Source organism: Balaenoptera ricei, chromosome 14 (assembly GCF_028023285.1).
Source record: "Balaenoptera ricei isolate mBalRic1 chromosome 14, mBalRic1.hap2, whole genome shotgun sequence".
NCBI classification, from domain to species: Eukaryota; Metazoa; Chordata; class Mammalia; order Artiodactyla; family Balaenopteridae; genus Balaenoptera; species Balaenoptera ricei.
In genome coordinates this window covers 10088134-10112431 of record NC_082652.1, presented here as the reverse complement: position 1 = coordinate 10112431, position 24298 = coordinate 10088134, and the positions used below count along the sequence as shown (strand labels likewise).

Below are 24298 nucleotides of genomic sequence, written 5' to 3'. Positions count from 1 at the left end.
TTGCACGTGCGCCGATTATTAAAAGCAAACCCCAAAATAGCAAGTTATCAAAGAAACAACAAAAAATTATTTTCCAGAGGGGAAGAAAGATATGTTTCATATGAAAAGTACCATCCAAGTGCTGACTGGAAAGAATACAAAGACCTAGGTACAGAGCTCTACACAGTTCCTAAAAAAAAAAAAAACTACAATAAAAACAAGCAAATATGGGCTTCCCTGGTGGCGCAGTGGTTGAGAATCCGCCTGCCAATGCAGGGGACATGGGTTCGAGCCCTGGTCTGGGAAGATCCCACATGCTGCGGAGCAACTGGGCCCGTGAGCCACAACTACTGAGCCTGCGTGTCTGGAGCCTGTGCTCCGCAACAAGAGAGGCCGCAATAGTGAGAGGCCCACGCACCGCGATGAAGAGTGGCCCCCGCTCGCCGCAACTAGAGAAAGCCCTCGCACAGAAACGAAGACCCAACACAGCCATAACTTTAAAAAATAAATAAATAAATAAATTTTTAAAAATAAATAAATAAATAAATAAATAAATAAATAAATAAATAAATAAATAAAAAAAAACAAGCAAATCAGGCTTCCCTGGTGGCGCAGTGGTTAAGAATCCGCCTGCCAATGCAGGGGACACGGGTTCGAGCCCTGGTCAGGGAAGATCCCACATGCCGCGGAGCAACTAAGCCCGTGCACCACAACTACTGAGCCTATGCTCTAGAGCCCGTGAGCCACAACTACTGAGCCTGTGCTCTAGGGCCCGTGTGCTGCAACTACTGAGCCTACCTTCTAGAGCCCATGAGCCACAACTACTGAGCCTGCGCTCTAGAGCCTGCGAGCCACAACTACTGAGCCTGCGCTCTAGAGCCCGCGTGCCACAACTACTGAAGCCCGGGTGCCTAGAGCCCGTGCTCCGGAACAAGAGAAGCCACCGCAATGAGAAGCCCACGCACCACAACGAAGAGTAGCCCCCGCTCACTGCAACCAGAGGAAAGCCTGCGCGCCACAACTACTGAAGCCTGCGCACCCAGAGCCCGTGCTCCGCAACAAGAGAAGCCACCACAATGAGAAGCCCGCGCACTGCAAGGAAGAGTAGCCCCTGCTCACCACAACTAGAGAAAGCTCATGCACAGCAATGAAGACCCAACGTGGCCAAAAATAAATAAATAAATTTATTAAAAAAAAAACACAAGCAAATACATGTATTTGTACATGCTAGATGGAGAACAAGGTAAAAGAATAAAGATATCCATAGCCAGCTCATACACAATGCTCATAAAAAGCAATGATGAAACAGTCACTCATTCATCAAAAAATTATAATGGAGCAACTATTATTTTTCAGTCATGGTTCCAGGTGCTTGAAATGTATCTATGAAGAAAACAGAAAAAATGTTCCTACCTGTTCTCTACCATCAATCATTTTGAACCTAAGTGCCAATGGCTAAATGAGCATTCAAGTGACAGGGTAAAATAAGTATCTTTTTAACATTCAGAGATTCAAGAGATTTATCAACCACAGACTAAGTTGAAAGAATTATTAGAATATATATTCAGATGAATAAAAATGTAAACCCTCCCCCCCCCCCGCCAAAAAAGCAAACCCCAGACATCATAATAATTTCACCCACAATTACTGCAGCAGATATCCCTAACTTAGGGTTTCTTAACTGTGGCACCACCGACATCCGGATTAGAGAATGCGTTGTTGTAGAGGACTGCCATGTGTATGGTAGGGTGTTTAGCAGCGTCCCTGACCTCTACCCACTAGATGCCAATGCTGCCACAAGTCATGGCAACCAAAAATGCCTCCAGACACTGTCAAATGTCCCCTAGGGGGACAAAATTGCCTCCAGTTAAGAACCACTGCTCTAACAGATAAGGACTTTTAAAAACCATGACCATAATACCTTCATCACACCCAAAAAATTAATAGTAACTCCTTAACGTTATCTAATACCATGTTTTTGTTCAATTTTCTCCAGTTGTCCCCATAATATCTCTTTACATTTGATTTGTCTGACTCAGGATCCAATCAAGGTTCACACACTGATTTAGTTGGTATGTCTCAATCTATAATCACTGACCTTTTTTTTTTTTTTAGTAGTATTTATTGGTTTAAGAAACTGGATCACAATGTCCCTGCAGAATTTCCCACATTCTGGACTTGGTTGATTGTATCCTTGTGACATCATTTAACACATTTCTCTGTCCCCCATGTTTCCTGGAAACTGGCAGTTAAATCCAGGGCCATCTGTACACTCATATTCGATTTCTCTTGATGAGAATACTCCCCAGGATGTGCTGTCTACTTACTAGTCCATGACATTAGAGGGCACACATGTCTGCTTATCTTTCTTTGTGTGATGTTAAGAATGATCCATGGGGTCCAGTGAGATCAGCCTGGTCGCTCCCCCATGAGGCCCCCTCCCATCTTTCACTACATATCTCAGCAACCATGGATGATCACTGCCTAGAATCATTATTTTATTAAGGGCTGAAAAATGGTGGTTTTCTAATTTCATCATTCTTTCTACGTCTATTAGCACATTAACAATTTGGTTACCCTGGAATATAGTTCAAATATGAAGGCGTGATACATGCTTGGTTCTTTCCCTATACTTAGCAAAATTCAGAGTACTGAGGTGGGGGGGGCCTTAGCAACCGCCAGAAGTGACCAATGAGACTTCTTTTTTCAGTTGCCACTATGAACGAGTGAATTTTCATATATGTCATGGGTTTCAAGCCACTGCAGTCTTTATGATGCTTATGTTGTCCCATCTTCGGCCAGGAGAAGCACCTCTACTAGATACTCTTGTCAGAAAAGTCAGCTCAGACTCTATTTTAGCTTTGGGGGCTACTTTCCAGTTTACAGGGGCGGGAAAAACACCACCCACCACCATCAGCCCCTAAGGAAGAAGCAAAGAGACAAACGTGGGGATATTCTATAAGACAATGACCTGGGTTCTTTGTCAAGTCAATGGCGTGGGGAAAAAAAATTATATATATCTACAGAATTTTTTAATTTAAAAAAATGTAAAAATGTAAGCCTATCTCCACAGCTAACTATACTCCAAGTTATGAGTGCCTTTAAATCCACCTGTTGGAGGGTTGGCAAGATGTGGAGGAACTGGATTTCTCCCACACTGTCAGTGGGAATGTAAAATGACACAACCACTTAGAAAAGTTTGGCAGTTTCTTAAAAAGTGAAGCATACACCTACCATATGATCTGGCCACTCTAATCCTAGATACTTACCCAAGAGACATGAATGCACATGTCCACAGACTTGCTCATAGAAGCTATATTTCAAAGAAACAACTCAAATGTCCATCAGCAGATGAATGGATAAACAAAATGTGGTATATCCATACAATGAACTGCGATACATGCTATAACATGGATGAATCTCAGAACAATGATGTTGAACGAAAGAAACCAGGCAAAAAAACAACATATTCTATGACTCAACTTATATAACATTTAGAAAATACAAACTAAACTACAGGGAGAGGGAATTCCCTGGTGGTCCAGTGGTTAGGACTCTGTGCTTTCACTCGATGCTTTCCCCAAATGAGGAACCAGGTTCGATCCCTGGTTGGGGAACTAAGGTCCTGCAAGCCATGCAATGCGGCCAAAATAATTTAAAAATTAAAAAAAAAAAAAGTACAGTGAGAGAAGGCAGATCAGTCATTGCCTGAGGGGAAGTGGGGGGAGGGTGGTAGGGAAGGGTTACAAAGGGGCACGAAGAAACTTTAGGCGGTGACGGATGTTTATTATCCTGAGTGTGGTGATTTTTTCACAGGTATATACATATGTCAAAACTGAAACTGTGCACTTGAAATACATGTGCTTATTGTCTACCTATTATTTCTCAATAAAGCTGCTTCCGACCATTGGGACGGGAGAATATTTTGTCCCCAATCGTTCCTGGTCTAAGGAGCTTCCACTCAGGCTCCTTCACCCCATGAATGAACACATCTAGTCTCACCCCTTGACTCACTCCTCACCTAGGGAAGGAGGAAATCATCTGACTCAGCAGAGCTGGGCATTTATCGGGCTGTTGTACCGGAGACAGGGTTACCGTGCCTCAAAAGCAAGAGGCAGGCTCAACGCTTCCTAGGGTACTGCCTACACCCAGGCCTGGCGGGCACTCGGCCATCAGACGGCTCTTGCCCCTCCTCACCCACCAGGCCCACTGGGGCGAGGCCTCCTTGTCCATGAGAGAAGGCCCACCACGCTCCTCTGGTAGGGCGTAAATTTACTGGAGATCCCCATCAAAGGCTTTTGAGCGCCCCCCTTGCCAAGAGTAAAGTGGCTATTTTGGTCCCTGTGTGGCTATCAGTTCTTTGTGTGTGTCCTTTGTTAGTCAGAATTTTGAAGCTAGGAACAGTGGGTCGTGGTCCCCAAACTGCTGATGCTGTGGTTCAATGTTATCCTTTTCTTTCCATCCCCAGGGACCAACAGAGTCGGGCACTCTTTTCTAAAGTGAAGACACTGAAATTTGTTCCCAAACCCTCAGTGGCCATGAGTCACCTGGACCTCCTACTCTTCGTCGTCCAGTTCTGATCTCTCCTGACTCCTGCCAGCCTCCCTCTTTAGTTCTGTCCAAACTCCGCCCTCGGAAAATGAGCGTAAATGCAATCGCCGCACTTCACAGAATTGACTGGAAAGCTGGCTGCTGAATAGAGTCCCAGATGTTTAATATAATGTTGAATCTTTGGCCAAATCATTTCCATGTTTCCTGGAAAACCTTCCAAGCAAGTGAGAATTCAAGGGTTGAGGACTCCAATTTACGGGCTCTCTAACAAACCTATTCCCCGTTTCCCATCTTCTCCCAGGAAAGGCATGAATTTGCCTCACTTAGAAATGATTTCCTGAACTGGGATTTAGCACTGCAGCACTGGCTTACACCAAGAGGCGCCATGAGAAGCGGTCCTAGGGAAATCCCCAGGGCACGTATTCGAGGGGTGTGCTCCACCACGTCGCAAGGGTTCTCATTTTGGGGAACCCCATGTTGAAATTCCTCAGGGCTCAGTACCAGAAAATTGAGTCTTTTCTGAGCACACCATTCTGGATTTTTTTCTCATGGGACTGAAGCTCTTACAACTGTTCATATTCTCCTTTTCGCTTTGGCCACTAGGAGGCTGAGGATCCCAAATCCGTCCCCGTCTACCAATGTAACAGGAATTTGTTTGTTTTTACCATTAACCCTGACTCTATTTCCTTACCCTGATACTCCCTTCACCCAGATTTCTCCATTTATTTATTTTTCTCATTTTAGTATTGCAATTACCTCTAAAGTAAGCGATCTCAATTTATCTTGGAATAAAGTGGAATATTACATATTTTTAACCTCTCTGGAGGTAGCTTCTAAATTCAAACTAGAGGGGGAGATCCTAGAATCCTAATCCATAGGCATTTAGCTTTTTTTTTTTTTTTTTTTTGGCCACAATGTGCGGCTTGCAGGATCTTAGTTCCCTGACCAGGGATTGAACCCGGGGCCCCGGCAATGAAAGTGCCAAGTCCTAACCACTGGACCACCAGGAAATTCCCTGCTTTTAGCTCTTTTTAGCCTATTTTCTCCTATCAATAACTTACTCTATAAAATATAAAAATAAAAAAAATAAAAAAGCAGAACAATCCCCAAAAGACATACAAATATTTCCTTGTACATCTCTTAGCTTGTAAGAGCTACTGACCACGTCCCCATTTTTCCTTTTTTATGTTTTAGCAGGTGGTGCCCACATGCTCCTGGTCCAGTAAATTGAGTTTCTGCCATCACTATACCATCCCCTTGCCCTTCTACACTCCTCTCCCTCATGCTGATTCCTCAAACACCCCCCAGTTCCCCTTCCTCATTTCCTCCAGCCCCTGAAGTGACTGGGTGGGTGTCGCACAGGGAGATACATTTAAAGGCCAACCCAGGCTAACAGAGAAGTACATCTGCTGTCCTCCTCCAACTAGCTTGGAAATCAAAACAGGGCCAGAAACCTGCTCAACTGCTAGAAACCCCAAAACAAGCAGACCTTTAAAAGGCTCAAAACCAACACACACACACACACACAGTGTACAAGTCACTGAGATAATGCTATTCTAAAAGCAGAACACCAAAAGAAATAAATGAAATATGCATGTCAAAACCATAAGGGGTTTTCATTTGAGAAGAGAGAACCACTCATCAGAACTCAATGTCAGGATGGCCAGTTCAAAGCATAAACATGGTGGGATTGTACAAAGACTTCTCCTTCATTTATTTCAATGATGCAGGAAAACAGCCTGACAATAAAAACTCCGGAATTCTTAGGAGGCAGTATAACAATGCCGTTGAGTACAGACTATACTGGTGTTTATATTAGCATACAGAATGTCTTGGAAAGTTACACAAGAAATTGACAATAATGGTTCACTTTAGGGAGAGGTACTGGGCATGTGGTGGGAAGGAGACAATTTTTCACTATTTAACCTTCTGTGTTGCTTGAATTTTTTTTTTTAATTTTTTTAATTTATTTTTGGCTGTGTTGGGTCTTCGTTTCTGTACGAGGGCTTTCTCTTGTTGTGGCAAGCGGGGGCCACTCTTCATCGCGGTGCGCGGGCCTCTCACTATCACAGCCTCTCTTGTTGCGGAGCACGGGCTCCAGACGCGCAGGCTCAGCAGTTGTGGCTCACGGGCCCAGTTGCTCCGCGGCATGTGGGATCTTCCCAGACCAGGGCTCGAACCCGCTTACCCCTGCATTGGCAGGCAGACTCCCAACCACTGCGCGACCAGGGAAGCCCGAATTTTTTTTTTTTTTTTATCATGGACTGTACTGCTTTTTCAAATGAATTTTTAAAAAGCAAAGTGAACTTGGGAATTCCCTGGCGGTCCAGTGGTTAGGACGTTCTCACTGCCAAGGGCCTGGGTTCATTCCCTGGTCAGGGAACTAAGATCCCACTAGCTGCACGGCATGGCCCAAAAAAAAAAAAAAGCAAAGTGAACTTGGAGTCAGGGAGACCTGAGTTAGACTCTTACCACTGCCAACTACTGGTTCAACTACTGGCCCTTTGCCAGTGGCTTCATCTCTTTAGGCCTCAGTATCCTCATCTGTACTGTGGGCCCAAATATAGTGTCTACCTCATAGAGGTTTTAGGAGGAGTAAATAGGACAATAATATGCATAGTGTGCTTTGCAGGGCCCCTAGGCACATAGTAGGTACTCAGTAAAGGGCACGGCAATATAATACACACCTAAAAAGTGATAATGAAGGAAACGTAACCCATCATTAATTGAAAGTAAATATGGTTATACCAATTACCTTGTAATAACCTATGATAGAATATAATCTGCAAAAATACTGAATCACTATGCTGTACACCTGAAACCAACACAACATTGCAAACCAAAATATACTTCAATTAAAAAGAGAAAAAGTAAATACGGGACAAGAGTAATGGTGGGGGCAGGGGGTAGAAGGCATACAACTACCTTTTATACAACCACCTATTTGCTATCAGCAGGAAGAGATTAAGTTAAACCACCATCTCGAAAGATATGAAGGATGTACAGTCCATCTGAAAGAAAAGCTTTAAATTTGTCAAAAGCAGAGCCTAAAATCCAGCATTTCCAAGCAGTTCCATCCACCCGGGGAAGTCCTTAGCCAAAAAGCAGTCTCCCCTTACCCCGAGCCCAGAGAACAAAAGAAGGAGAACCCAGCCAAGATGAGCAAGAAACTCTAAGGCTGACAGATCTCGTTTTCTCCTTTTGCGGGGCTTCGCAAATGCTACACACGGGAATCTTATTCCTAGGGATCTTACTGAAGTGCAGCTTCTGACTCAGCAGGTCTGGGGTGGAGGGGAGCCTGAGTCTCTGCATCTCTAACAAGCTCCCAGGTGATATCAGTGATGCTGATACCACTGATCCATGGACCACACTCAGCGAAGCAGGGTCCCCCTGACCCCAGACTACGGTCCACTGCTGGTTAGCAATGGCAGTCTTGAGTGATTCTGATTCCTGTGATATTCTCTCTCCTGGTAACTATCTGACCAATTCTTCTACAACAATGGTTCTCAACTAGGAGCGGCTGTACGCCCCAAGGGACACTGGGCAAATGTCTGGAGACATTTTGGGTTGTCACAGGGGGCAGAGTGCTACTGGCATCTGTGGGAGCTGCTAAACATCCTGCAATTCACAGAACAGTCCCTGAACAAATAATTACCTGGTCCTCAATGTCAACAGTGTCGAGGTTGAGAAACTACATAACCTAGAATAAACAGAAAACATGAATCAAGTCCTCTCAATTCACCTTGAGACTATAAATCACAATTTTAGAAGTGAGGACTTCCCTGTGGCACAGTGGTTAAGTGTCCACCGGCCAATGAAGGGGACACGAGTTCGAGCCCTGGTCCGGGAAGATCCCACGTGCCACAGAGCAACAAAGCCTGTGCACCACATCTACTGAGCCTGCGCTCTAGAGCCCGTGCGCCACAACTACTGAGCCTGCGTGCCACAACTACTGAAGCCCACACACCTAGAGCCTGTGCTCCACAAGAGAAGCCACCGCAATGAGAAGCACATGCACCACAACAAGGAGTAGCCCCCGCTCGCAGCAACTAGAGAAAGCCCGCACGCAGCAACGAAGACCCAATGCAGCCAAAAATAAATAAATAAAATATAAATAAATAAAACAGCTTTATAAAAAAAAAAATTTTAGAAGTGAGTCATCGATCCAACGTGGTCCTTTCCCAGGCTAGATCTGAGGCATGGGGAGGGTAATAGATTAGCAGAAAGAAGGGGGTGCTGTATATGGGGAAGGGGTCACTGGGTCACAGTCTACATTTTGTTTAAGATCAAGCATATGTGGTTCAGTAAGCCAGTGGGTGACCTACTAAGCATTCAACTTTCTACTTTTTTGGTTTTTTCGCCACACCACACTGCTTGCAGGATCTTAGTTCCCCAACCAGTGATTGAACCTGGGCCCACGGCAGTGAAAGTGCAGAGTCCTAACCACTGGACCACCAGGGAATTCCCAAACTTCCTACCATTAAGTGGTATGGCAATTTAAACAGGACTACAGCTCTATTTAAGCAAGGGACCTATAACTTAGACTGTAAGTTCCCTGAAAGCAGGGGTGTATCCAAATTTATTCATCAATAGAGCTACAGCACCTAACATAGCACATAGCACTTAGCACTTAGCATGTAGCACTCAGATATCATGATGAATCTTGTAGATTCAAAATTGCTACAAATTCCAAATGTGCTTGAACATACACAGAGACTAAAGAGCGGTTTATTATTTGTCATCACCACAAACATCATTAATAACAATTATTTATGCTAAGGCATGCATGGTATTGCTCTAAGAGCACGAGCTCTAGAACCACCCAGACCTCAACCCAAATCTAGACCCTCTCTCTCACTTGCTATATGACCTGGGACAAGTTACCACAGTGTACATATCTGTAGAATGGGTACAATAATCCTTACCTCTGAATTGTTTTGAAGTAACGTAGCATAATATACTTAAATACCTGGTGGTTGACACAGAACAGCTGCTACTTAACCAGTGTTTCCTATCAGACTGAAGGACTGAAATAAAACACCCAGTGAGTCTCACGGTGCTCATTTCTACACGCAACAATAAGTGAGAATTTCACCCGAGGCTAGGAAGCCACAGAATCCTTTTCCTTTAAACCAAAGGCCATCATCTCTCAGGTTTATAGAGCAATCACAGGGTTGTGCATCTGCGGTTTCACTACGGCCATTCGGGGGCCAGGTAGTGAATAATGATCAACGAAAAAGGAACCTCTTCAGCAGGGGAAAATCTCAGGGCAGATCAGCACGCGACCACCTCTGAGTCACTACCAGATGGAAATGAAACGTACTCTCTGTAACAAATGCTAAGGACCTGGAAACTCAAGAGTGATTTTGCAAGAACTGTGCCTTTCTGAAAAGAGTGAAAGGAAGATGATTCAAAAGAGAAGAAGGCCGAGTCATAAGCAACAGACAAAACAAGTTCTCTAGAGCATTAGCCATAGATGCTCTAGGAAACAATCTACAATGAACACTCTCATTAAGCGTTTCTCACTGTCAAGACAACGCTGGTTTGGATGAAAGGTGCAAGCGTGCTGGTTCCATTGACATCACTATGCCTTTGGGGGAAGACATTTTAAAAGATGTGAGTAGAAGGGCACACCTGACAGTAAAACTCTCCCACTGACACGAGCAGGTGCATGATGCCAGGAAAGGTAGGCATAACCCCAAAGGCACGAAAGAGGGGGTCTGATTGGTTTCAACTTTCCAGAAGCCCAGAAAATCAGGCGGGGGGTACAATCAGACTCCTGCCCAATATCTGCAGCATCGCTCGAATTGCACAGCTCAGGGCAGCTAGTATACTTAAGAGGCCCCCTACTAAAACTTGGAAAGCAGCCTTGAAATAATAGTAATAAGCAGCTAAAAACTCAACTTTACATCTGATCACATGAGGCTGGGAATGAAACATCAGGGTAATAGGTGCACGGTAACCCATGAGAGTGGCAGTAACTCATCAGAGAGCTCTTGACTTGCTGGGAGAATAAACATTCCTGAACTAGGTCAGATTCCTGATTCACGTGGTGTTGCCCACAGCAACTCCAAGGGGCAGGACCCAAGAAGGTGCAGATGCTCCATCTGACCTCAGGGGTCAAAGCCAAGGCATGTCCTAGTTTCTCCCAGTAGCCACTCCCAATTCTGTCACTCATGAACTTGCCCAGACCCTTCTTAAATTGCATTTATATATCCTCCCAGGACCACCTCTTGAGATAATGAGTTTTAGAAGATTATTACCTGCTGCGTTAAGCGCTACTTCCTTTCATTGGTTACAACAAGAAAAAGAAGAATTAGGGATGAAATAGCAGAAAGGCTAATGTTGCTTTCATCAAGGGACAATCTTGTGCGTGGAAAGTGGAAATATTCAACAGCCTGTAACCACAAGGCATTTGAGCAGCAACCAGGAACTCGGGAAACCTAATGACTTCAAGTGCTTTGGTTGATGAGAGTCACTCAATGTGTGTCTATGAGAAACAGGACTAGACAAAGGCATAATTTCTGTTAGAGTTACCTAGTAGAAAATAGCTCAAATGGCATGGAGTCCAGCAATGTTTTCAATCACAAACCCTGAGCTGACTGCAAATACACAAGGACCAGAGGTTGGTGAAAAGCAGTAAAATCTGCTGGGAGACACTGAAAATTAATACCATAGGACTCTGTGCAGTCAGGGCTGCCATGGACCCTCCGGGAAAAGGCCCTCCCAACCCTCAGGGGGCATGGAGATCCCACCCACTGGCTGAGCTACACTAAGCATCTCAGCCATGATAAGTCACATCAACTGCAAACATTCTAATTGCAATAGGGTACGCTGGGTTGATTCCTGGAACAGAAAAGGGACATGTGTGGGGAAACTGGTGAAACGGGAATAAAGTCGAAGTTTAATTAATAGTTATGTACTAATGCTAATCCTATTTTGACAAATGTGGTGTTGTTATGTAGGATGCTAACATTAAGGGAAACTGGGAAAAGGGTGTGTGGGAACACTCTGTACTATCTTTGCAACTTCTCTATAAATCTGATATTATTCCAAAGTAAGACGTTTATTTAAATTGCAAGAAATTGGGAGTTCCCTGATGGTCCAGTGGTTAGGACTCAGCGCTTTCACTGTCGGGGGCCTGGGTTCAACCCCTGGTCAGGGAACTAAGATCCTGCAAGCCGCACAGTGCGGCCAAGAAATAAAAATAAAAATAATCAATTAATTAATTAATTTTAAAAAGAAAATAAATTACAAGAAATTTTCTTTAAGGCAAACATATTTCATGACTCTTCCGAACCACTATATTGGGACTTGTATTTTAAAAACCGTCAAGAGGGACTTCCCTGGTGGTGCAGTGGTTAAGAATCCGCCTGCCAATGCAAGGGACATGGGTTTGAGCCCTGGTCCGGGAAGATCCCACATGCTGCGGAGCAACTAAGCCCGTGTGCCACAACTACTGAGCCTGCACTCTAGAGCCCATGAGCCACAACTACTGAGCCCATGTGCCACAACTACTGAAGCCCACGCGCCTAGAGCCTGTGCTCTGCAACAAAAGAAGACACCACAATGAGAAGCCTGTGCACCACAACGAAGAGTAGCCCCTGCTTGCCGCAACTAGAGAAAGCCCGTGCGTAGCAACGAAGACCCAACACAGCCAAAAGTAAATAAATAAAATAAATAAATTTATAAAAAAAAAAAAACACCAAGAGTTTCTGTTAGAGTTTTAGAATCAGGATTCAAGGCAAAGGACATGAAAAGACATTTTTCTAAAGAAGACATACAAATGACCAACAGGTATATGAAAAGGTGGTCAACATCACTAATCATCAGGGAAATGTAAATCAGAACCACAATGAGATATCACTTCATACCTGTTAGGATGGCTATCATCAAAAAGATAAGAGATAATCACTATTGGCGAGGATGTGGAGAAAAGGGACTCCTTGTGCACTGTTGGTAGGAATATAAATTGGTGCAGCCACTATGGAAACAGTATAGAGGTTGCTCAAAAAACTAAAAATAGAACTATCATGTGATCCAGGAATCCCTCTTCTGGGTATACACCCAAAGAAAACGAAATCAGTACCTCTAAGAGCTATCTGTGCTCTCACGTTCATGACAGCATTATTCACAGTAGCCAAGATATGGAAACAACTAAAGTGTCCATCAGTGGACGAATGGATATTTACATATGTGTGATGGAATATTACTCAGCCTTAAAAAAAGAAGGAAATCCTGCCATTTGCAACAATATGGATGAACCTGGAGGTCATGGTGCAAAGGGCAATATGACAGGCACAGAAAGAAAAAAACTACATGATCTCACTCATGTGGAATCTAAAAAAGTCGAATACATAGAAGCACAGAGTAGAAAGATGGTTACTAGGGGTGGGGAGGTGGGGGAAATGGGGAGATTCTGGTCATAGGGTACAAAGTTGGAGTGAGGTAGGAAGAATAAGTCCTAGAGATCTAATGTACAGTGTGATGACTACACTTAATAATACTGTAGTGAATACTGAAAATTTGTTAAGAGAGTAGATTCCAGGTGCTCTCATAAAAGAGAGAAAGAAAAAAAGAAAGGGAGGGAGGGAAAGACAGAGAGAGAGGAGGGAGGGAAAGACAGAGAGAGAGGAGAGAGGAGGGAGGGAGGGAGGAAACTATGTTAATTAGCTTCACTGTAGTAATCATTCCACCATGTACATGTATGTGTATCAAATCACTACGTTGTACACCGTAAACACATACAATTTTTATTTTAAAAAATAAATTTAAAAAAAGAATCAGGGGCTTCCCTGGTGGCGCAGTGGTTGAGAATCTGCCTGCCAATGCAGGGGACACGGGTTCGAGCCCTGGTCTGGGAAGATCCCACATGCCACGGAGCAACTGGGCCCGTGAGCCACAATTACTGAGCCTGCGCGTCTGGAGCCTGTGCTCCGCAACAAGAGAGGCCGCGATGGTGAGAGGCCCGCGCACCGCGATGAAGAGTGGTCCCCACTTGCCGCAACTAGAGAAAGCCCTCGCACAGAAACGAAGACTCAACACAGTCATAAATAAATAAATAAATAAATAAATAAACGAACGTGAATTTCTTTTAAAAAAAAAAAAATCAGGATTCAGCTGGGTGAGAATTCCCTCATATGAACTGGGTGTGGGAGGGAGAGAAACATGTTAAAGATAAGGAAAAACTAAGTGGATATTTATCAGGATACGGAAACATTAAGCAGGACCACAGGAGACATGGTGAGTCAAGTGTGGAGGCAACAAGTGTGAAGATGACCAAGACTGCAGTGACCCATCCCAGAGTCATCTCATCCCAGTGATAACCATGACCTTCCACAAGATGGGCCTCATGATGGACAGCAGGGGCCACGCTCTACGCCAACACATATCCTCCCCGGGCACTATGTATTATAATTTACAGAACAGTACTTACCCTTGTAAGCCCAACAAGCCTAAAACCAATAAACAGCCTGAGAGGAAAAGACTAGAACGAAATCTGAGAATTCTGACATGATACCAAAAACATCATGAAGGTTTACCAAAATACAGAATAAAGTTACCTGTGTAATTAATCACCGTTCACTGACTTACTAGAGTGAAGATACATCATTAGACATCATCGGCAAGGGCAGGCATAAAAAAAATGAACTTTCTTATTCAAGAAGATTACAGAGATAAGGTAAGGCCAGAAAAGATTAAGTATCTGAGCAGCATCAAAAAGAAACTGTTTCAAAAAAAAAAAAAAAAAAAAGAAACTGTTTCAAATCTTTCCAAAAGCAAAAAAGGAAGACCACACTGAAAACATATTGCTGCGGGAATTTCAGAATTCCCTGACGGTTCTGTGGTCCTGTAGGACTCGGTGCTTTCACTGCTGAGGGTGCAGGTTCAACCCCTGGTCAGGATATAACGAATATCCCACAAGCCACTCGGAGCAGTCAGAAAAAACAAAAAACATATTGCTGGTTAAAAGCTCTGAACCTTGGAGGTCTGGGGATTGGTGCCTAAGGATTTGAAAAGTACAGTGATGTCGCTCCCGGAAGAAAAAAAAAAATGCCAAGAGCGATTTATGGAAATACAGCCTACTTAAATATTTTGGCAGGGGGTCAGAGAAACCATCAAAATGGCTTTCAACTGGACAATACTGGCTGTTAACCCAACTCATACATTCCGGCTAAAGGTACAAGAGGTTATAATTACAATACGGCTCCAACCAGAAGCCTGGTTTTGACACCTAGAAATGGATTCCATTTCCCTATCAGGAGGGAAATCACTAAAAATCAAACACTCAACCAGGCCAACTGCTTTCCTACAGACCTTAATCTACGCTAATCACTGGGTCAGGTCATTAGATCACATTCAATCAACAACACATCCAAGAATAAAAAGGTTAAAAAAAAAAAATCACCTATTTGTAAAACACCAAGCATTTTGGATTTGTTGATAATCAGGTCTTTGTTTTTAATGAATTTAGTTTGCACTAATTGATAACAAAGCGATGTATGAATGAATCCACTGTGCATGTGCATTATAGGTTTTACATGCTTGTGAGCAAAGACAAATATTTTAGAGGGTAACGAACACAGCAAGGCATTCATGGCTTTAGGGCAGGCTTGGCCATTAGCAGAGCAACCCTGGCACTTTGCCTAATCTGAGTCTTTTTCCTAATCTTGTGAACGAAATAGTTAGGTCCACTCTTCCTCTGGGAAGAAATTCTGTCAAACCAAGTGACAACCTTCAATCTCTATCAATCTGTACCTCTAATGTACTGAGGGGTAATATTCCAAAGGCCACATAAACACAGAGTTTGATAAGTGACCCAGTTCTGTGCCAACAATGTTAAAGAAGAAGTATTACTAAAGACAGCTACATCATTACCCTTTTCTATTCCTATAGATAATTTAAACCCTTACTTATATAATTTATACCAGCTTCTGTGGGCCAGAGTAATTTCAGATCATTCTTAAGCATTTCTTAATCCCAACACTGGAAGTGAAGGAACACGACTCTACTTACAGTTTCGAATGTTACTCCAGTCGATTTTAGAGAAGAAAGGATGACAGCAAAGGCCTTCAAACTTCAGTCTCTCTTTCTGGCCACACAACAAACTTTGGATCAGATCAAGTAATTCACTGCTAACTTTGGGATCATCTGGAAACTTCAAAAACCGCTATTTCAAAAAAAAAAAATTATTATTATTCCCTTAGCAAATTCAGCTTCTCATATCTCCAAGTTAAAAAAGTAATTCTCGTATATGCAAGTTTCTTTCTTTTTTTTTTTTTAAGAAGGAAGTTTTATGCCCTCTTAACTTGGGACCAAAGGCATGTTCCCAAAATAAACAGCCTGTTCATATCAATAGGCCTAGCTCCCTTGCAAGGGTTCAATACCTTTCATAACTTGATCCCTGTACCCTCTCCCATCTCATCTAGCTACACTCCCCACCTCGCTGTTTGCCATCCAACAATAATGAGCTATTTAAAGCTGTCTGAACAAATCACTCTGTCCTCTCTGCCCAGAAGGCCCTCCCCAACCTCAGCCCCTCTTCCCTGCCTACCTCCTGGCCTCCCTCTCCCACCCTATCACTCACTCCCTCCTGCGTGCTCCCCGTGTTCTGCTTTTGCACGTACACAGTGTATTTTGATTTCTGTGTGATGATGGAGAAAGGCCGAGAGGGCCTTTCTCCTTCTTGCCCATCACTGCAAACCTGGTACCTAACACCGAACAGTGCCTACTGCAATTCACTCGTTACTGAATGAATGGATGGAAATGAAGGAAACAAATGAGCCCCAAGCATCATCTCAGGGGAAACTTTAACTCAGGAGTAGACTCAGGAATAACAAATAATGTATGTATGTATTAAGCATACAAAAAGTGTATTATATGTAGAAAAATATGCATTAAGCATCCCAGGAAGAAATTGGATGATATATAAAAACCTGTGAAATAAATTCTCTTTTTCCTACTGGTTGAAACTAAAACATAGATATTCATCATATCCTTAAGAAATGGGCTTACTATAGTGACAAATACAGTTATTAGAAAATAGGTTTAATTCTACTTTATGTATCTATTACTGTATTTCTAATCCATGTCTTTGACTTTTACTACCATACTTGACAGACAGCAGTACTAAGAAGCAGTATAGCATATAAGAACATGGATTTCAAAGCCAGACTGCCTGTGCTGTTTTGGGCAAGTTACTTCACCACTCTGTGCTTTGGCTTCCTCATCTGTAAAATGAAAATAATAATATCATCTACCTCACAGGATTGTTTGAGGATTAGCCAAGTTAATGAACTATATTTCACAAATTCTAAGACTCCCATTTTATTCACATTTAACAACACTGAAATCAATGAAATATCCTAGATTAATGGGCAGCAGTTTTTCCTTTTTAATGGTACATAAAATGATGGCATAAGCTTACAAATACTGGCAGCTGAGAGTCAATATAATACAATTAATAGAGCATTTAGAACCGCTTTTGGCGTAAAGCTCTATATAAAGTAGTTGCTGTTGTTGTTATCCAGAACTGCTGGTTTACATTATAAACGTTCATTCGCACAATTTTAAACATTTCTCAATATTACTTCAAAATCTAATAATGGCTCTTTACCTGGAAATTCATGATGTTACTGAAGGTTCTGGCTGAGGTTCCCTCAGTGAATGGGGACCTTCCATAAACCATCTCATAAGCAATAACTCCCACCGACCACCAATCACAGTCTAGGCCATAGGCACCTTTTCCGTCCCCATTCATGACGGTCAACACTTCAGGGGCCATGTAATCTGGGGTCCCAACTGGGAGTTTGGCATTCACCTGGAAACCCATAAATAAAATGAACACAGCAAATTTTCAATTATCCTCAAATGGATTGCCAACAGCCGCAATTCAGACATAAGCTGATTTGCCACTGATTACTATTCTCCCAGGCACTTGAATTTTCTGTCAAGTGGCACAGCAACAGGAAAAGCAAATGATTCACTAACGTTAAAAAAAAAAAAAAAAAGCACATAATATAATCCAAAGGCAAAGGGCCCAGGGTTGTTGATGATATATACTGTTTAGTTACACAAATGAGAGTTGGGTATATACCTGGAAAGGAAGATGTCGTTCCTGATACATCTTACTGATATGACAGAACTTCTCTTATTTATGAAAACAGTAAAACGATAACAACATGTAAAGAGGAATCTAAAAGATCAATCTACTCATTATTGAAAAACTGGCAACACAATATTGCAAGCATGTGTTATATCTCAAGTTTAAATATTTGGAGTCAACATTCCTATTCGGCCCACCCGCTGGGGTGATAAATAAATGATAAATAATTTCCACCACAGGTCAAATGTTAATGAGTTCATTTTCCTCACCCCCAACTCCCATTTCTGTGGTTCCCTCCCCACTGTTCAGAGACACAGAGCCCTCCAATCCTATGGTACTGAAGCACCTGACCTTGACAAAGAAATATCAGGACGATGTAGGAGGTCTTTTTATAAAGCTAATCTATTCCATTTAAAGAACTGTCCTTATTTGAGAATTTGTCCTTCTGACTGGTTTAGTGTTTAAACATCCTTTGTTTCTTGAAATGATGCAGATGAAAAGGGTATGTTTTCTGCCCCTCACCCCCACTCCTTCCTAGGCAACCTAGTAAGCTGGCAAACTTTTGGTCTTCAAAATTGTCTTGAAGTTTTATTGAATCATGAAATTTGAAGTCTAAGGATCACCTCTCTAACCTTATTCCCCATCAGAACGGAGAGGGCCTGATGTTAGTCACATATTGGGTTGACCAGTTGTCCAATAACCCTACATCTAAAAAGGCTTCTCTCACAGCAGCTGCTGCATGGTGCAAAAGAACTCTCTCCCCATTAAAGGGTGTTAATTGCCCCTGAGTGAGCTGAGAGATTTTATAGGTATGGCCACATACCTTTAAGGCTGGGCTTTATATCAAGAAAGTCAATTTGCTTTGTTTTGATTTGCTTTGATTTGATTTGAATGGAGATTGAGAGGAAAGTCAATGTTTAGAGAAGATGCTAAGAGGTCTCCCTTCCCCAGTGATGAAGACCCAAGCTCTTCCAGCCCGAAACTTTAACCTGGTCTGTTCCTCTGCCTCAAAGACCCATTGTTATAGGAAACAAACTGATTGTCCCTACTCCCTCTCTTTTCACCCCTTCCCTCAGGCCCATCACAGGCTTTTGTCAAACCCTAAACCCAGAAAGCAGTGCGATACTGTTATTCTTGACACCAGTCAGCCATCACTTTGAGCAATAGGACTTCCACTGCGAACACATGCCTGGGAAAGTCAGATGGTCACGTCACCCAAGAAACCCACAGGCCTGTGCTGAGGGACTAAAGTGAGGAGAAAGGAGAAAATATTTGGTCTAAGACAGGACACCTTAAGCTTGAGGAACTGAGTGTAGCTTAGGTCAAGGGGAGGCCTTGATGTTGGGAAGCCTGAGCCAAGACTTCTGTCTTTTAATGTGGGTGTGTTAATGAGCTCAGCACAAAACTGAGATTAAATTACAAGATTTTTTTGGGGGGGGGGGGAAATCCTGAATGCTGACAACTAGAAATAAATATCTTTTCTTTTTTTAATTGGGGTATAGTTGTTTTACAATATCTTTAAAATATCAAAACAAGAGAAGGAAAACTGTAACATCTTGGTTTGACTAGGTATTGGTAATGCCACTCTATTGTTGAGTAAATGCTTACCCTTTATGCCTAATTATTTTGCAGAACCATTAATACACAATCCTCAAATATTCATCATTTCTATGTATTAGATTTTATTTTATCATCACACTAGATTGTTTGGGGATATTCAGTTCTCCTGAATATCCTTAGGAGATGGCAGCTCCCAGGGCTTGGTCACTTATTCACAACTAAAGAGTTGAAAGGAAGTTGACTGGGTCATGTTTATCAGCATGCCTCATTTTCAAACTAATAGTTAGACTTACTGTCAATGCCTCATTTTCAAACTAATGGTTAGACTTACCAAAGAGTCGGATAACTCCACAACTGTTTTTGCCCCATAACAGGTATGTGATTATACACATTTATGTCTAACAATTTTGTAAATTTCCAAAATTAAAAAAAAATTCCCTAGCTTGCTTTCTGTACCTCTCCTACCACAGTAATATCAATTAACAAAGACTTTTAATGAAAATTAATGGCTACTAAGTTTCCATTAGCTACTGACCTCCAAGTACATTAAGCCTGTTCAACATGTAATCTGACATATCTTGATAAGGATTTTGCAAGATCCTCTCACTCTCCTCTGGTGGCAATTCACAGCCAGCTAATCTGGGTGAGATATTAAAAGTGGGACCGTGTACTAGGAGCGCAGCCTGCCTGCAGTACAACCATCTGACAAGGCCCCAGTTTTACTGAACTTTAATTTTCCCTGTATTGACAGGGAAGAAAATATACCAGTTCAGGAGGAGACAACAACAAAATGACTAGGAGACAGAAGAGTCTGTCACGTTTTGTAGAGACAGAGGGTTGAAAAGAAAAGGAGGGAAGGAGGGGATTAACCCAGCAGATTCTTTTACAAAATCTAGCAGATTCTTTTACAAGCAGAAAGCAGACGGAGAAGAAGGTAAGAAAACCAGTCTTCCTCCTCCCAATCCCCTTCCTGTAAAAATGCTTATACGTAAAACTGTTTCAACCTAACTTTACTTCTCTAGCTGCCCAGGGCATAAACATACACCTGCAGAAGCAGCGGGGAAAAATATTCTCGCTATGTTGTTCCTCTCGTGGAAAAGTAATAAAATCTTTTCACTCCTCCATAAATCTCAAAAAGGGCTACCTCCTATGGGTTTCCAACTGCTAAATGGTAGTGATTATCACTTAACATGCTATATAATGCTCTTTATTTATAATCTCCTTACAACTGTTTTCACAAGAGCTGAGTGAGACAGATTGGAACAGTTAGCTGTTTGCCATTCTCTGAGATTCTAATAAGGTGAAGTGGGTGACATCTCTGCTCAATACCCAAACTTCCAGGCAGTATGGTCCACCTGGAGGAACATAATGAAAATACTCCCAAGCAACATTCTGGCTAAAAAGCTTAAATAAAGACAATGGAAGATGGGAAACTCAACAGATCTAAGATTCACGAATATCCAAAATACAATGACCATATGTGGCAGGTGGTAGGGAAAAGGATGAATGGATTTCAGGTAACATACAACAATTTCAGCAAGTGTGAACTATATTTTACACAGTATATTTTGAGTACCAAAAAAAACCTTTTAAAACCTACTTTAGACCTATAAAACATTCTATTTAAAGGAAACACGTTTCACCCACCATCGTTGATCAAAAATACAGAAAAAAAGTATAATTCTATATCCATACTTGATCTAGATTGCAAATTGTTGATCTTTTATAACAAAAGGGCCTTTGCACTTAAAGCAATGCTAAAAATTCCTTCTCATCTGCTTGTCATATTCTGGCCCTAAGAGCATAAAGTTCTGGGGAGGCCATTCTCTAAGAGGAGAGGAGCTACAGCATTCTCAAGTGTGTAGGACTGAGGGCCATTATCTCCTTGACCATCGAGCGGCAAATAAACCTGAGTGCCTCCGGAGGCTCCCCGCCTGAAGGGAATGTTGCTACCGCTCGCAGAATTGGAAAGGGCAGTTTGCAGCACTGAAAAATAGAAATTTGAAATGAAGAGGAGTCCTGTCTCTCCACCAAGGGCTCTGAAGAGAGCGATTCCAGATGCAGAGATCGGACCTTACTCTTTATTCCCATTTCTTTACCAAGCAGTGACTCTGGATCGTAATGGAGTTTTCTGAGTAGGTTTTCTTATCGCAAACACATAGTGCCAGCTCGAATTGATAAGCTTTCTGATGCTTCTCAGTCCACGGCAGAGGTTCTCCACCAGGGGTGATTCGGTCCCCCAGGGAACACTGGGCAATGTCTGGAGACATTTTGGTTGTCACAACTGGAGGGGAGGGTGCCACTGGCATCCAGTGGGTAGAGACCAGGGATGCAGCTAAACATCCTACAATACACAGGACAGCAGCCCCCCAACAAAGAATTCGCTAGACCAAAATGTCAGAGGTACCGACTACATATCTATGCTTCATTTTATTTCTAGATGCCTGATTTTATTAAGGTCATTAATGCAAGGTATAGGTTTTTGAATCCCAGATGATAAAACTTTGCATGATTTAACTTTTTTTCTGTACTTTATTCCACTAAATTCAATACCTAAGTTTTCATGCCTGTTTTTTTTTTTTGTCTGCATTGGGTCCTCGTTGTTGCGCGTGGGCTTTCTCTAGCTGCGGCGAGCGGGGGCTACTCTTGGTTGTGGTGTGCGGGTTTCTCAACGCAGTGGCTTCTCTTGTTGTGGAGCACGCGCTCTAGGCGCGCGGGCTTCAGTAGTTGTGGCTTGCGGGCTCTAGAGCGCAGGCTCAGTAGTTGTGGCGCACGGGCTTAGTTGCTCCACGGCACGTGGGATCTTCCCAGACCAGGGCTCGAAACCGTGTCCCCTGCACCGGCAGGCGGATTCTTAACCACTGCATCACCAGGGAAGCCCTCATGCCTGTTTCTGAATTGTACATAATTTTTAAAACATAAAATTCTTTGATATTCTAATCTAATTATTAATGTAATGATCAAGTGGAATAGATTATAAGCACATAATCTGAGGGGGGCGGATAAAAAACAACCAGTGCTAAGGTGGAAAAACCCTGACCTCAGACAAGGTAAGGAGCCTGTTTTTCCAAGAGCCTGAACCTGAAGGAAGTTATGTCAAGTGGGCCTCAGATCTGCAGAACAGGGAGGCCAAACCCTGGAATGCAAAGAGTTAAACACAACCCGGATCCTTTTCCTCGCATCAACATAATAATACCCACCTTTCCTCCACGGAACTTGAGGGAAAAAAAGGAAATTTTATATATTGCCCTTCGTAAGGACTAAACTCTGAGACCCAAGAGGCATTCTGAAGAGCAGCCACCCCTCACCTCTTAATTTCTGCATTTTAACTAGAACCAGTATTTTCCAGAGGAAGAATAAAAGCCCAAGTTTCTAAGGATTTGTCCAGATCACCAAGTGATTCAGTTGGGAAGTTAGTCTTAAAATCTAAGTCAATTTTTTCTTAGACTTACCATTTTTTGCATAGTTGACCTGAAAATTTACATTTTAGTATGCACCAACTTTATTAGGTTTCTAAATTCTAATTTTCTTTTACTTTGTCATCTTTTTCCCTAAAGTATTCTCACTCTTGACCTCAATAGCTACCCTCTTGCCTTCCTATTAGCACATGGAATACAGCTTAATAATTATTGGCATGTGGAATACAGCTTAATTTTTACCAAAGGTCCAGGATTTAGAATCGACATTTTGAGTACTTGGTTCTTAATGCTTAATGCTTGGTTCAAATTCTTTGGTGATTACTTTCAATTTCATTGCATAGGAAATAGAGGATTTGAGATAAATAAGGTTACATTTCATCAAAATATTTAAAGTGAAAAAGAAAATGTAATAGAAGACAATCTATTAACAAGCAAGGAAAAAGAAGGGAAAAACAAAATAAGCATTTTCCCATCTTTTAATCCAAACTATAAGAATGTTCCTAAAAATGTTTTGTAGGGTATTAACAGGTATTTTACATAAAAGGGTACCAGATCAAGTAAGTCTGGAAAATCGCTCTGTGTCCCCATCCCCACCCACCCTGCAGAGAAATCATTTCACACACTGAGAGATGAAGGCTCCAGAATGTCGCCTAACTTTATCCCATGTTTTCCAAACTTATGAGGACCTCAGAACACTTTGTAGGATAAGCTCTATTAAGTTATCTTATTCCATTTTGTTACCATCTTATTTGAGTTCATTTTAGCAGCTGATCCAAAATCCACCAGCTTGATGTGTCCCATTCGGTCAATGAGGATGTTCTCGGGCTTGATGTCTCTGTAAGAAAATCAAGGCCACAAATTAGTGTTGTCTTCTCCATGCCAATCATCAAGCAACTGCTAACCTAGGATCTTGATTCAGCCAAGGATCTTAGTGTCTGTGGTTTTGCCATACAGACCTCCCTACTGATGGACATACATAATAAGCATTTTGCAAAACAAATGTAAGTAAAAGAATGAGAGAGAAAGAATAGAAGGGAGGGAGGGGAGAAAGAGAGGGAGGAAGGAGAAGGGAAGCAGAGAAGGAAAGGGAACAAAATAAATGTTATTAGATGGATTATTTCTCCTCGAGACACACATTTTACCTCAGGAGAACTAAGGCCACAAAAAGCTAGGGGATGTGCCCAAGGCCATGTGGCTAGTCAATGGAAAAACTGAGACACTATTCAGGATTTTGCGGTTCCTGGTCTAACCATCATTCCATTCGCACAACATTCTCAGATGCTCGTAAAACACTAGCTGAGAGAAGATGTAAAGAAACACTTTTCAGCTGAGGATGCGGGGGCACACCTTTGTCAATTACTAACAGGCAAGGTCAGAAGTACAACTACACGGTCTTCTGTTCCTCCGGGGTACGCTGCTTCCTTGCGCAAATCAAATTCAGTTTTCCTACCACAGCACCCAGAGAACCCATGCAAGAGTTCCCGGTCTTATTAGGCACATTGACAGATCTTACCAGCAAGCATGAGAATGTTACAATTTTAGATCTATTTCACTGTTGAATGGGTAAGCTGAAACATCTGCCATTTTGGAAAATTTGCTTTCAGTCAATTATGGTGAAGATGGGCTAAAAATTGGATGAAGCATTATTATTATTATTATTATTTTTTTTTTTTTTTTATTTATT

The 24298-nt window shown here is 42.3% G+C and overlaps 1 protein-coding gene across 1 annotated transcript in view; it reads right to left on the bottom strand.

The window, feature by feature from the left end:
- The window catches only part of CIT (citron rho-interacting serine/threonine kinase), a 168435-nt gene that overhangs the window by 109590 nt on the left and 34547 nt on the right, over window positions 1-24298 (bottom strand). The window contains exons 7-9 of the mRNA XM_059895171.1: window positions 23356-23449; window positions 17147-17350; window positions 15547-15700 (exon numbers count right to left, since the gene is read on the bottom strand). Of these exons, the coding sequence (XP_059751154.1) occupies window positions 15547-15700; window positions 17147-17350; window positions 23356-23449 (452 nt within the window). The remainder of the gene's footprint in view (window positions 1-15546; window positions 15701-17146; window positions 17351-23355; window positions 23450-24298) is intronic.